Source organism: Schistocerca piceifrons, chromosome 6, assembly GCF_021461385.2.
Source record: "Schistocerca piceifrons isolate TAMUIC-IGC-003096 chromosome 6, iqSchPice1.1, whole genome shotgun sequence".
In the NCBI taxonomy this organism is placed as follows: domain Eukaryota; kingdom Metazoa; phylum Arthropoda; class Insecta; order Orthoptera; family Acrididae; genus Schistocerca; species Schistocerca piceifrons.
This window is the reverse complement of record NC_060143.1, coordinates 324,018,413-324,032,119: the sequence shown is the minus strand read 5'-3', so window position 1 is coordinate 324,032,119 and position 13,707 is coordinate 324,018,413. Positions and strand designations below refer to the sequence as shown.

At 44.1% G+C, this 13,707-nt stretch overlaps 1 protein-coding gene across 12 annotated transcripts in view; it reads left to right on the top strand.

Moving 5' to 3' along the window:
* The window catches only part of LOC124803088 (mitochondrial ribonuclease P catalytic subunit), a 148,135-nt gene that overhangs the window by 98,737 nt on the left and 35,691 nt on the right, over positions 1 to 13,707 (top strand). For 11 of the 12 annotated variants that reach the window (XR_007017203.1, XR_007017201.1, XR_007017199.1 and 8 more), the window contains one exon: positions 3,010 to 3,153. The exons of the other annotated variant lie outside the window; for it this stretch is intronic. Coding sequence is in view for 7 of the 11 variants with exons in the window: in XM_047264230.1 (XP_047120186.1) it covers positions 3,010 to 3,153 (144 nt within the window). In the remaining 4 variants the exon portion in view is untranslated. The remainder of the gene's footprint in view (positions 1 to 3,009; positions 3,154 to 13,707) is intronic. 12 annotated transcript variants of the gene reach the window in all.

Genomic DNA, 13,707 nt, shown 5'->3' with positions numbered 1-13,707 from the left:
TTAGGAGGGGTGAAGTGCAGGATCTGCCCCTCAGATTACTTTGGCTTCACTTCTTTGTTGCACTCCATGCTTGTTACTTCTTGGTGAGTGCAACATCAATGGATCCTTAGACTGACTTTCCTCTGGGTAAATCAACTGCATTCTTATTATAAGCAATACTTCAGAAGCAGATCCAGCCAGAGCTGGATATGTTGTGGGGCAACAAAAGCTTTAGCTGCAAATTGTAGCATCTCTTAACGGTATACTGAATAGTGCAGCATTTTTTTTACTCTCTACAGCCTATAAACTGTCTCATCCAGCTACTTGTAGGGAGACTTAGCATTTAAGGTAGCCTCCCAATTATAATATGACTGGAAATTTTCCATGTTCACATTGCCAGATGTGAAGGACACAATAAATGCCAGAAAAAATCCTAGAGAATGTCTGAGCTGGACTTGTAAATCTGTGCATTCATAATCTAACACCCACTAAACCAGCAATGTGACAGATATTAAACTAAGAACATGTAAAATTTGAATTAAATGTAATCTTTTTTCACTACATAAGAGAGAATTTCCACAAGCACCGTGACCACCTCCAGTATATGGGTAAACAAACACTGTCTAAGTCACTTTTTTATTTACATAGGTAAGAGCAATTTTAGTGATGAAAAAGAAAAGGTAACAATCTGGCTGAGAACTGCAGTATATATATAATATGTTATGAGACCAATTTCTGGCCATTACTTACCTTCATGAGACAAAAGTGTGTAGTACTGATGATAGACATATACTGGGTGATTTTTTTCCACTGTGTACAAACTCTAGGGATTGATCAATGAGGGGATACAGAACAAAAAAAGGTCTAATGAACTTATGTCCGCAGAAGCATGATTTCCATTCTAGAGACAGTTTATTCAATGACGATGGTGATGATTGGTTTGTGGGGCGCTCAGATAGGTGCTCATCAGCGCCCATACAAAGTCCCAATTTTTACACAATCCAATCTAGCCACTGTCACGAATGATGATGATGATGATGATGACGAGTACAACACAAACACCCAGTCCCTGGGCAGAGAAAATCCCCAACCCGGCTGGGAATCGAACCTGGGACCCTGTGATCCAGAGGCAGCACCAGTTATTCATCAACCATACATTGTTACAGACTGTGGTCTAATATGTGCTGTACCATGCAACCACAGTTACAGTATGTGTTGGAAATGTGGAAATGATTTCCATGTGCCTTAATGCATGCGTTTATGCACCGTAACATGTTCTGTCTCATATGTTCACATTGACCAAGCTGCATCAAACAGTGTCAAAGGCAGCATCAGTACGCTGCTCCAGTGTCTCCGCATCTGGAATGGGTTCTGCATGCACAATGCTTTTGAGACGGCCCAATAACCAGAAATAGCAAGGGGTGAGAACTGGTGAATGAGCAGGCCATGCACTGGAACTCCTCATCTGATTTTTTGGCCAGGGAAGACACAATTCAGATGCATCCGGACATTAACAGCGAAGTGAGGTGGAACACCATCATGTAGCAGCCACATAACCATTCAAATCATCAGTGGCCCTTTTTTCCAGCAGGAGAGGCAGAGTCACCCACAAGAAACATCGATAGTTCCAGCCTGTTAGACGACATGGAAGGAAGACTGATCCCAAGATATGGTTGCCAATTATCCCAGCCCATACATTTAGGATGCACCGATGCTGATGATTTGCTGTCACCATATGATGAGAGTTCTGCATACTATCCCACAGATGACTGTTATGAAAGTTGAAGATACCACTCCACATTAAGATGGCCTCATCTGTGAATAGGATGGATGACGCAAATCCCAGAATCATGGTTGCCGGGTGAAGAAACCCAGTGACAAAACTGCTCCAGATATGGAAAGTCTGCGGCTAGTAAGCCCCACACACACTGTAAGTGATAAGGGTAGTAATAGTTGGCTTACCCTGTACTGTCAGGCCAACTACCTTCCACAGTGTTAGTCATATTTTCCTCCAAGTCTGGTGTCTGAACATTTCGGGTAGATCCTTGACGATTTCTTGCTTCCTGAAATGACCCTGTCTCAGATAAATGGTGAAACACTGTTGCAAACATTGAATGCTGTGGTGGTTGTCGGTGGGGATAGGTCTCCTGATACAACCTGCCTGCAACCCGTTTCCATATGCCTTTCCATAAGTAAACACCATGTCGGCAAGCTATAAATTTGAATACGGGACCATTGTGTACAACACTGTATCATATCCACTACAAGGTGAGTCAGCAAGAAAAGTGAATCAGACATAACATTACCAATTACTGTGGCAGGACATATAAGGAATAATACCACCCTCTAGGAGGAAACCATGCATTCTGCAACTACGGCTGCATGGTACAGTGCTTATTGGACCACAGTTTCTGTAACAACGTACGATCGAATAAATGGTCTCTAGAATGGAAACCATGCATTTCTGGACATAAGTTCATTACACCTTTTTTTGTTCTGTATCCTGTCATCGATCAATACCAAGAGTTTGTACACGGAGGAAAAATCATCCTGTGTAAAAGTAAAAGGGCACATTACCTACCTTTCAGAATGAACAGTTCCTTTGTCAGGAAGAAAAGAGGAAAAGGCCAGGGAATGTTAAAAAGGAAGGATGAGAGAGACCCACCTGTGCAGACGATAGGAGACAATGATGGAGGAGGAGGCATGTCAGAATCTGGTTGAATACATCTGGGACTCCATCAGGCACTAGCTCCAAGCCCACAAACCATCAACATGTAATTTATGATAATTGTGACCTGCGCATCAACGTCTGTTGCAGTGCCTCTGGAAACCTATCAAGTACTTATCAAATCCTGGCCAGACATAATTGTGTCTGTATTGCATTCAAAAGGTGAACTGACACATTGTCGATCAGGTAGTCATAATGTTTTGTCTTATCAGTGTATTTATGTGGTAATTCCTAATTTTATTATGATGGGACAGAAATTCTTAATTATTTAAAAAATAATGCATGTATAACTTTTTATGCAGGATCCATTGCCATTCCACCCATTTGCTCAGCATCATCATGATGGTTCATGGCATCTGCCTTATGAGGTCCCAGGCTCATCCCCAAATAAGAGATATAATCATTTGGAAGTCCCAGAACATTGGTTGTGCCTCTCAAAAGTATAGGTAAGTTGCTAATTACCGCCAGTGTTAAAAATGCTGTCATTTCTCCTGTCATATGATGATAGACAGTTTTGCCTAACCTACTTGGTTATATATCTAAAAACAAAGATGATGTGACTTACCAAACGAAAGTGCTGGCACGTTGATAGACACACAAACAAACACAAATATACATACAAAATTCTAGCTTTCGCAACCAACGGTTGCTTCGTCAGGAAAGAGGGAAGGAGAGGGAAAGACGAAAGGATGTGGGTTTTAAAGGAGAGGGTAAGGAGTCATCCCAATCCCGGGAGCGGAAAGACTTACCTTAAGAGTGTTTATGCTTTTCCAGTCCTCCTGTTTCACATAATCCTTTGGCGATATCACAATGGGGATGGGGTTCAACATTAACGCTAACAGGAATAAAACTAAGAAACCCGTAAGTTTGAGCCATGGAATTTTGTTCAGCAGTTTCAAAATGTCCTCGTACAGAGACCAATGACTGTGCACCAGTGGGATAGGCAACACTTTTGGCACCCTGCAGATTTCCCATGTGGCCTGCAGGCACTAATGCAGTGGTGTGGTGACAACTCAGCTGAGGTTGTTTTGTTAGGGTTGCTTATCCTGCCAGCATGGAGTCATAAGTGTATGCATGTCTCTGTACAGGAGCATTTTTCAACTGTCCATTACAGGTGCATGGGTGGTTCTGAGGGTGTTCCCAAACATTTGGGGGGGGGGGGGGGGGGGGGGGGGGGTTGTGGTCTTAGAGGGACCCTTTGCTCTTTTATTCACTTGCGTCTCAATGCCGCACTCTTCTGTGTATTGAATGATTTTGGACAGAAAAATTGCAGTTGCACTCCACTCCTAAGAGGTCAGTCACGTTCAATGGAACTGCAGCCGCACAATGTCCTTAGAGAAGGGTTGAATTGTACAGTAGCAGAGGGGTATCAGCATTGACTAAGACAGTCAAGCACATTGTTGTGCTAGAAATCACACTGCAGACTGTCGGTTCTAACTGTGAATTGTGGTCTCATGGACATCCTCTGTGCCACCTCCAGAGTCTTTTTCGTGTCGATTCAAAGTGGTGGTGTGTCTGCTATGATTTGCTCTGCCGCACATGAAAAAACCCCATGATTTCGACACTAGGTGTCACGGTTCTGACCTCCATCGCAGGGGAAAAAAGAGAAGGGATGAGATGTGTGTAAGTGAGAGTGTGATGATCTTCCCATTGTGTGACACACATATAATGGCATTGGGCAGAGTTGTGGTGAATTTGGTGCCAATGTGACATCTTTAACCCACATTCCATCTCAAGCTTCTGAGCTCTGGCTGATTTTCTGTATGTGTTGACATTGTGCTGTCTGAAGCATCACTGAACCCAAGGGTGATGTCACAGGGTGCCACACTTTTGCACCATTACAGAGGAAGGTTGTAGGCACCTTTGAGCCACTGTGTAACAGTGGAAGAAAATGATGGGGTCTCAAAAAAGTGGCCCTCTAATTGTGTTGCCCAGTGTACATGAAAACAGTTTCATTTTAAATGAGCCATGTACACTGTTTTTGAGTAATTTTTAAATAGCTTAGAAAAATAAGCAATCATTTTGTAATCCAGTATTTGTTAACATTAAAACCTCACATTTCATCAACAAATAAGGTATACTTGGACCTATGTCCAAATTGATGTAAGCCTGTTAATCTTAAAAATCTGACCCCTGTACCACAAAAGATGAGCATTTACTTCTCGCCTGCCAAACAAGAATGAAGCTACTAAGAACGATGTTGAATATGAAGTTGAAACAACAAAATTTTGAAGGTTGTTGGGGAATATTTACAGAATATTTTTTGTGTAAGGAATGCATGGTCTCCAGTGCCTTTTTACATAGTAATAACATAATTATAATTTATTCCAGCTAACAGGAATTAAATTAGCTGGAATAAATGTAAACAACCTCAGGTACGCGGGTGATACAACCCTGTTGGCAGAAAGTGAAGAAGAATTGAGAACACTCTTACTGAAGGTGAAAGACGAAAGTGAAAAGGCCGGTCTTATGCTGAATGTGAAGAAAACAAAAATTATGGCAACTACACCTACCAATTCGTGAGATATAGCAGGAGAAACCATGGAGGTAGTGACCACATTCAGTTATCTCGGTTCCCAGATCTCTGCTGACGGCGACTGCAGCCATTAAATCCGGAGATGCCTGTTGCTCGGTAGACAGGCGATGTCAAACCTTGACAAGGCTATAAAGTCCAGAGATATAACACTAGCAACAAAGATCCATATTGTGAGGGCTATGGTCTTTCCAGTTGTGATGTATGGATGTGAGACCTGGACCATTAGAAAGGCTGAATGGCGTAGAATTGACTCCTTCGAATTGTGGTGTTGGAGGAAACTTCTTAGAGTTCCATGGACTGCAAAGAGAACCAACAGATCAATATTGGAGCAAATAAAACCAGATTTCTCCCTGGAAGGTCTAATGTTAAAACAAAAGCTGACCTACTTTGGACACACAATGCGAAGACATGCCTCACTGGAAAAAACATTAATGCTGCGGAAGATTGAAGGAACTAGAAGAAGAGGACGTCAGAGGATGAGATGGATCTATGGCATCACAGAAGCAATGTGTTCCAACCTGGAAGGTCTACGGGAGAAAGTGCAAGACAGGAAAAAGTGGTGTGATTTCGTTCATGGGGTCACGAAGAGTCGGAACCGATTAAACGAATAGAGAGAGAGAGAATTTATTCACATTGTTAACAAAATTATCTAGGGAAAAAGCCTATGCAATCGCTTTAACATGGAAGTGTAGTGATGCAAGGGGTACCAAATTTGTTATAAAAGTCAGTAAATTACTCGATGGACAGTATTTTCAGTACAGGTATTTCATTCATTCTAAGCAAGTGTCGATTCATGACATCATCATTGAGATGCGAGTTGACTGTAATCTGAATCTGTTTTAGCAAACTAATAATTTCTCTCAGGCGATTAAATTTTGTTGATTATGAAATACAAGTTCTTGAAGTCTATTCAGAATCGGAAGCGTTTAATTAGTAATACATGCCATAATTTATTTGTTTAATATAAATGTGTTTTGAATTTCGTATGCTTAAACAAAAAGTGTGAATTTATGTGTGGCTTTTACTCTGAGACAAGTTATCACTTAGAGCGCTAAAAGTGCGCGTGTACAGTTCGCTGACCTATGTGGTGGTGTGTGTGTGTGTGTGTGTGTGTGTGTGTGTGTGTTTATATATATATATATATAGGGAAACATTCCACGTGGAAAAAATTATATATAAAAACAAAGATGAGGTGATTTACGGAACGAAAGCGCTGGCGGGTCGATAGACACACAAACAAACACAAACATACACACAAAATTCCAGCTTTCGCAACAAACTGTTGCCTCATCAGGAAAGAGGGAAGGAGAGGGAAAGACGAAAGGAAGTGGGTTTTAAGGGTGAGGGTAAGGAGTCATTCCAATCCCGGGAGTGGAAAGACTTACCTTAGGGGGAAAAAAGGACAGGTATACACTCGCGCACACACACACACATATCCATCCACACATATACAGACACAAGCAGACATATTTAAAGACAAAGAGTTTGGGCAGAGATGTCAGTCGAGGCAGAAGTGTAGAGGCAAAGAAGCTGTTGAAAGACAGGTGAGGTATGAGTGGCGGCAACTTGAAATTAGCGGAGATTGAGGCCTGGCAGATAACGAGAAGAGAGGATATACTGAAGGGCAAGTTCCCATCTCCTGAGTTCGGATAGGTTGGTGTTGGTGGGAAGTATCCAGATAACCCGGACGGTGTAACACTGTGCCAAGATGTGCTGGCTGTGCACCAAGGCATGTTTAGCCACAGCGTGATCCTCATTACCAACAAACACTGTCTGCCTGTGTCCATTCATGCGAATGGACAGTTTGTTGCTGGTCATTCCCACATAGAATGCATCACAGTGTAGGCAGGTCAGTTGGTAAATCACGTGGGTGCTTTCACACGTGGCTCTGCCTTTGATCGTGTACACCTTCCGGGTTACCGGACTGGAGTAGGTGGTCGTGGGAGGGTGCATGGGACAGGTTTTGCATCAGGGGCGGTTACAAGGATAGGAGCCAGAGGGTAGGGAAGGTGGTTTGGGGATTTCATAGGGATGAACTAACAGGTTACGAAGGTTAGGTGGACGGCGGAAAGACACTCTTGGCGGAGTGGGGAGGATTTCATGAAGGATTGATCTCATTTCAGGGCAGGATTTGAGGAAGTCGTATCCCTGCTGGAGAGCCACATTCAGAGTCTGGTCCAGTCCCGGAAAGTATCCTGTCACAAGTGGGGCACTTTTGTGGTTCTTCTGTGGGGGATTCTGGGTTAGAGGGGATGAGGAAGTGGCTCTGGTTATTTGCTTCTGTACCAGGTCGGGAGGGTAGTTGCGGGATGCGAAAGCTGTTGTCAGGTTGTTGGTGTAATGATTCAGGGATTCCGGACTGGAGCAGATTCGTTTGCCACGAAGACCTAGGCTGTAGGGAAGGGACCGTTTGATGTGGAATGGGTGGCAGCTGTCATAATGGAGGTACTGTTGCTTGTTGGTGGGTTTGATGTGGACGGACGTGTGAAGTTGGCCATTGGACAGGTGGAGGTCAACGTCAAGGAAAATGGCATGGGATTTGGAGTAGGACCAGGTGAATCTGATGGAACCAAAGGAGTTGAGGTTGGAGAGGAAATTCTGGAGTTCTTCTTCACTGTGAGTCCAAATCATGAAGATGTCATCAATAAATCTGTACCAAACTTTGGGTTGGCAGACTTGGGTAACCAAGAAGGCTTCCTCTAAGCGACCCATGAATAGGTTGGCGTACGAGGGGGCCATCCTGGTACCCATGGCTGTTCCCTTTAATTGTTGGTATGTCTGGCCTTCAAAAGTGAAGAAGTTGTGGGTCAGGATGAAGCTGGCTAAGGTAATGAGGAAAGAGGTTTTAGGTAGGGTGGCAGGTGATCGGCGTGAAAGGAAATGCTCCATCACAGCGAGGCCCTGGACGTGCGGAATATTTGTGTATAAGGACGTGGCATCAATGGTTACAAGGATGGTTTCCGGGGGTAACAGATTGGGTAAGGATTCCAGGCGTTCAAGGAAGTGGTTGGTGTCTTTGATGAAGGATGGGAGACTGCATGTAATGGGTTGAAGGTGTTGATCTACGTAGGCAGAGATACGTTCTGTGGGGGCTTGGTAACCAGCTACAATGGGGCGGCCGGGATGATTGGGTTTGTGGATTTTAGGTAGGAGGTAGAACGTAGGGGTGCGGTGTGTCGGTGGGGTCAGGAGGTTGATGGAGTCAGGTGAAAGGTTTTGCAGGGGGCCTAAGGTTCTGAGGATTCCTTGAAGCTCCGCCTGCTCTCTGCTGGAAATATCACTTTGCCACTAAGAAAAATGATCCTAATCCTACTCCTAATGATCCAACTCCCCAAGACACCATCCAAATTGAACCCTGCCTGGAACAGTTCCGTCCTCCGTCACAGCGGGACCCACCTCCTCTTCCTCAAAATCACCCACTCCAAACCTTCCAGGAATTTCTGACTTCCAGCCTTGCATCTCAATCCTTCTAAAAAAACCTTAATCCTACACCCAACATCACCACTGCTGAAGCCCAGGCTATCCGTGATCTGAAGGCTGACCGATCCATCGTCATTCTTCCGGCGGACAAGGGTTCCACGACCGTGGTACTTGATTGTCGGGAGTATGTGGCTGAGGGACTGCGTCAGCTTTCAGACAACACCACATACAAAGTTTGCCAAGGTAACCCCATTCCCGATGTCCAGGCGGAGCTTCAAGGAATCCTCAGAACTTTAGGCCCCCTGCAAAACCTTTCACCTGACTCCATCAACCTCCTGACCCCACCGACACCCCGCACCCCTACCTTCTACCTTCTTCCTAAAATCCACAAACCCAATCATCCCGGCCGCCCCATTGTAGCTGGTTACCAAACCCCCACAGAACGTATCTCTGCCTACGTAGATCAACACCTTCAACCCATTACATGCAGTCTCCCATCCTTCATCAAAGACACCAACCACTTCCTTGAACGCCTGGAATCCTTACCCAATCTGTTACCCCCGGAAACCATCCTTGTAACCATTGATGCCACGTCCTTATACACAAATATTCCGCACGTCCAGGGCCTCGCTGCGATGGAGCATTCCCTTTCACGCCGATCACCTGCCACCCTACCTAAAACCTCTTTCCTCATTACCTTAGCCAGCTTCATCCTGACCCACAACTTCTTCACTTTTGAAGGCCAGACATACCAACAATTAAAGGGAACAGCCATGGGTACCAGGATGGCCCCCTCGTACGCCAACCTATTCATGGGTCGCTTAGAGGAAGCCTTCTTGGTTACCCAAGTCTGCCAACCCAAAGTTTGGTACAGATTTATTGATGACATCTTCATGATTTGGACTCACAGTGAAGAAGAACTCCAGAATTTCCTCTCCAACCTCAACTCCTTTGGTTCCATCAGATTCACCTGGTCCTACTCCAAATCCCATGCCACTTTCCTTGACGTTGACCTCCACCTGTCCAATGGCCAACTTCACACGTCCGTCCACATCAAACCCACCAACAAGCAACAGTACCTCCATTATGACAGCTGCCACCCATTCCACATCAAACGGTCCCTTCCCTACAGCCTAGGTCTTCGCGGCAAACGAATCTGCTCCAGTCCGGAATCCCTGAATCATTACACCAACAACCTGACAACAGCTTTCGCATCCCGCAACTACCCTCCCGACCTGGTACAGAAGCAAATAACCAGAGCCACTTCCTCATCCCCTCAAACCCAGAATCCCCCACAGAAGAACCACAAAAGTGCCCCACTTGTGACAGGATATTTTCCGGGACTGGACCAGACTCTGAATGTGGCTCTCCAGCAGGGATACGACTTCCTCAAATCCTGCCCTGAAATGAGATCAATCCTTCATGAAATCCTCCCCACTCCGCCAAGAGTGTCTTTCCGCCATCCACCTAACCTTCGTAACCTGTTAGTTCATCCCTATGAAATCCCCAAACCACCCTCCCTACCCTCTGGCTCCTATCCTTGTAACCGCCCCCGATGCAAAACCTGTCCCATGCACCCTCCCACCACCACCTACTCCATTCCGGTAACCCGGAAGGTGTACACGATCAAAGGCAGAGCCACGTGTGAAAGCACCCACGTGATTTACCAACTGACCTGCCTACACTGTGATGCATTCTATGTGGGAATGACCAGCAACAAACTGTCCATTCGCATGAATGGACACAGGCAGACAGTGTTTGTTGGTAATGAGGATCACGCTGTGGCTAAACATGCCTTGGTGCACAGCCAGCACATCTTGTCACAGTGTTACACCGTCCGGGTTATCTGGATACTTCCCACCAACACCAACCTATCCGAACTCAGGAGATGGGAACTTGCCCTTCAGTATATCCTCTCTTCTCGTTATCTGCCAGGCCTCAATCTCCGCTAATTTCAAGTTGCCGCCACTCATACCTCACCTGTCTTTCAACAACTTCTTTGCCTCTACACTTCTGCCTCGACTGACATCTCTGCCCAAACTCTTTGTCTTTAAATATGTCTGCTTGTGTCTGTATATGTGTGGATGGATATGTGTGTGTGTGTGCGCGAGTGTATACCTGTCCTTTTTTCCCCCTAAGGTAAGTCTTTCCACTCCCGGGATTGGAATGACTCCTTACCCTCACCCTTAAAACCCACTTCCTTTCGTCTTTCCCTCTCCTTCCCTCTTTCCTGATGAGGCAACAGTTTGTTGCGAAAGCTGGAATTTTGTGTGTATGTTTGTGTTTGTTTGTGTGTCTATCGACCTGCAGCGCTTTCATTCGGTAAGTAACCTCATCTTTGTTTTTATATATAATTTTTCCCACGTGGAATGTTTCCCTCTATTATATATATATATATATAGACACACACACACACCACCACATAGGTCAGCGAACTGTACACGCGCACTTTTAGCGCTCTAAGTGATAACTTGTCTCAGAGTAAAAGCCACACATAAATTCACACTTTTTGTTTAAGCATACGAAATTCAAAACACATTTATATTAAACAAATAAATTATGGCATGTAATTACTAATTAAATGCTTCCGATTCTGAATAGACTTCAAGAACTTGTATTTCATAATCAACAAAATTTAATCGCCTGAGAGAAATTATTAGTTTGCTAAAACAGATTCAGATTACAGTCAACTCGCATCTCAATGATGATGTCATGAATCGACACTTGCTTAGAATGAATGAAATACCTGTACTGAAAATACTGTCCATCGAGTAATTTACTGACTTTTATAACAAATTTGGTACCCCTTGCATCACTACACTTCCATGTTAAAGCGATTGCATAGGCTTTTTTCCCTAGATAATTTTGTTAACAATGTGAATAAATTCTCTCTCTCTCTATTCGTTTAATCGGTTCCGACTCTTCGTGACCCCATGAACGAAATCACACCACTTTTTCCTGTCTTGCACTTTCTCCCGTAGACCTTCCAGGTTGGAACACATTGCTTCTGTGATGCCATAGATCCATCTCATCCTCTGACGTCCTCTTCTTCTAGTTCCTTCAATCTTCCCCAGCATTAATGTTTTTTCCAGTGAGGCATGTCTTCGCATTGTGTGTCCAAAGTAGGTCAGCTTTTGTTTTAACATTAGACCTTCCAGGGAGAAATCTGGTTTTATTTGCTCTAATATTGATCTGTTGGTTCTCTTTGCAGTCCATGGAACTCTAAGAAGTTTCCTCCAACACCACAATTCGAAGGAGTCAATTCTACGCCATTCAGCCTTTCTAATGGTCCAGGTCTCACATCCATACATCACAACTGGAAAGACCATAGCCCTCACAATACGGATCTTTGTTGCTAGTGTTATATCTCTGGACCTTATAACCTTGTCAAGGTTTGACATCGCCTGTCTACCGAGCAACAGGCATCTCCGGATTTAATGGCTGCAGTCGCCGTCAGCAGAGATCTGGGAACCGAGATAACTGAATGTGGTCACTACCTCCATGGTTTCTCCTGCTATATCCCACGAATTGGTAGGTGTAGTTGCCATAATTTTTGTTTTCTTCACATTCAGCATAAAGACCGGCCTTTTCACTTTCATCTTTCACCTTCAGTAAGAGTGTTCTCAATTCTTCTTCACTTTCTGCCAACAGGGTCGTATCACCCGCGTACCTGAGGTTGTTTACATTTATTCCAGCTAATTTAATTCCTGTTAGCTGGAATAAATTATAATTATGTTATTACTATGTAAAAAGGCACTGGAGACCATGCATTCCTTACACAAAAAATATTCTGTAAATATTCCCCAACAACCTTCAAAATTTTGTTGTTTCAACTTCATATTCAACATCGTTCTTAGTAGCTTCATTCTTGTTTGGCAGGCGAGAAGTAAATGCTCATCTTTTGTGGTACAGGGGTCAGATTTTTAAGATTAACAGGCTTACATCAATTTGGACATAGGTCCAAGTACACCTTATTTGTTGATGAAATGTGAGGTTTTAATGTTACCAAATACTGGATTACAAAATGATTGCTTATTTTTCTAAGCTATTTAAAAATTACTCAAAAACAGTGTACATGGCTCATTTAAAATGAAACTGTTTTCATGTACACTGGGCAACACAATTAGAGGGCCACTTTTTTGAGACCCCATCATTTTCTTCCACTGTTACACAGTGGCTCAAAGGTGCCTACAACCTTCCTCTGTAATGGTGCAAAAGTGTGGCACCCTGTGACATCACCCTTGGGTTCGGTGATGCTTTAGACAGCACAATATCAACACATACAGAAAATCAGCCAGAGCTCAGAAGCTTGAGATGGAATGTGGGTTAAAGATGTCACATTGGCACCAAATTCACCACAACTCTGCCCAATGCCATTATATATGTGTCACACAATGGGAAGATCATCACACTCTCACTTACACACATCTCATCCCTTCTCTTTTTTCCCCTGCGATGGAGGTCAGAATCGTGACACCTAGTGTCGAAATCATGGGGTTTTTTCATGTGCGGCAGAGCAAATCATAGCAGACACACCACCACTTTGAATCGACACGAAAAAGACTCTTGAGGTGGCACAGAGGATGTCCATGAGACCACAATTCACAGTTAGAACCGACAGTCTGCAGTGTGATTTCTAGCACAACAATGTGCTTGACTGTCTTAGTCAATGCTGATACCCCTCTGCTACTGTACAATTCAACCCTTCTCTAAGGACATTGTGCGGCTGCAGTTCCATTGAACGTGACTGACCTCTTAGGAGTGGAGTGCAACTGCAATTTTTCTGTCCAAAATCATTCAATACACAGAAGAGTGCGGCATTGAGACGCAAGTGAATAAAAGAGCAAAGGGTCCCTCTAAGACCACAACCCCCCCCCCCCCCCCCAAATGTTTGGGAACACCCTCAGAACCACCATGCACCTGTAATGGACAGTTGAAAAATGCTCCTGTACAGAGACATGCATACACTTATGACTCCATGCTGGCAGGATAAGCAACCCTAACAAAACAACCTCAGCTGAGTTGTCACCACACCACTGCATTA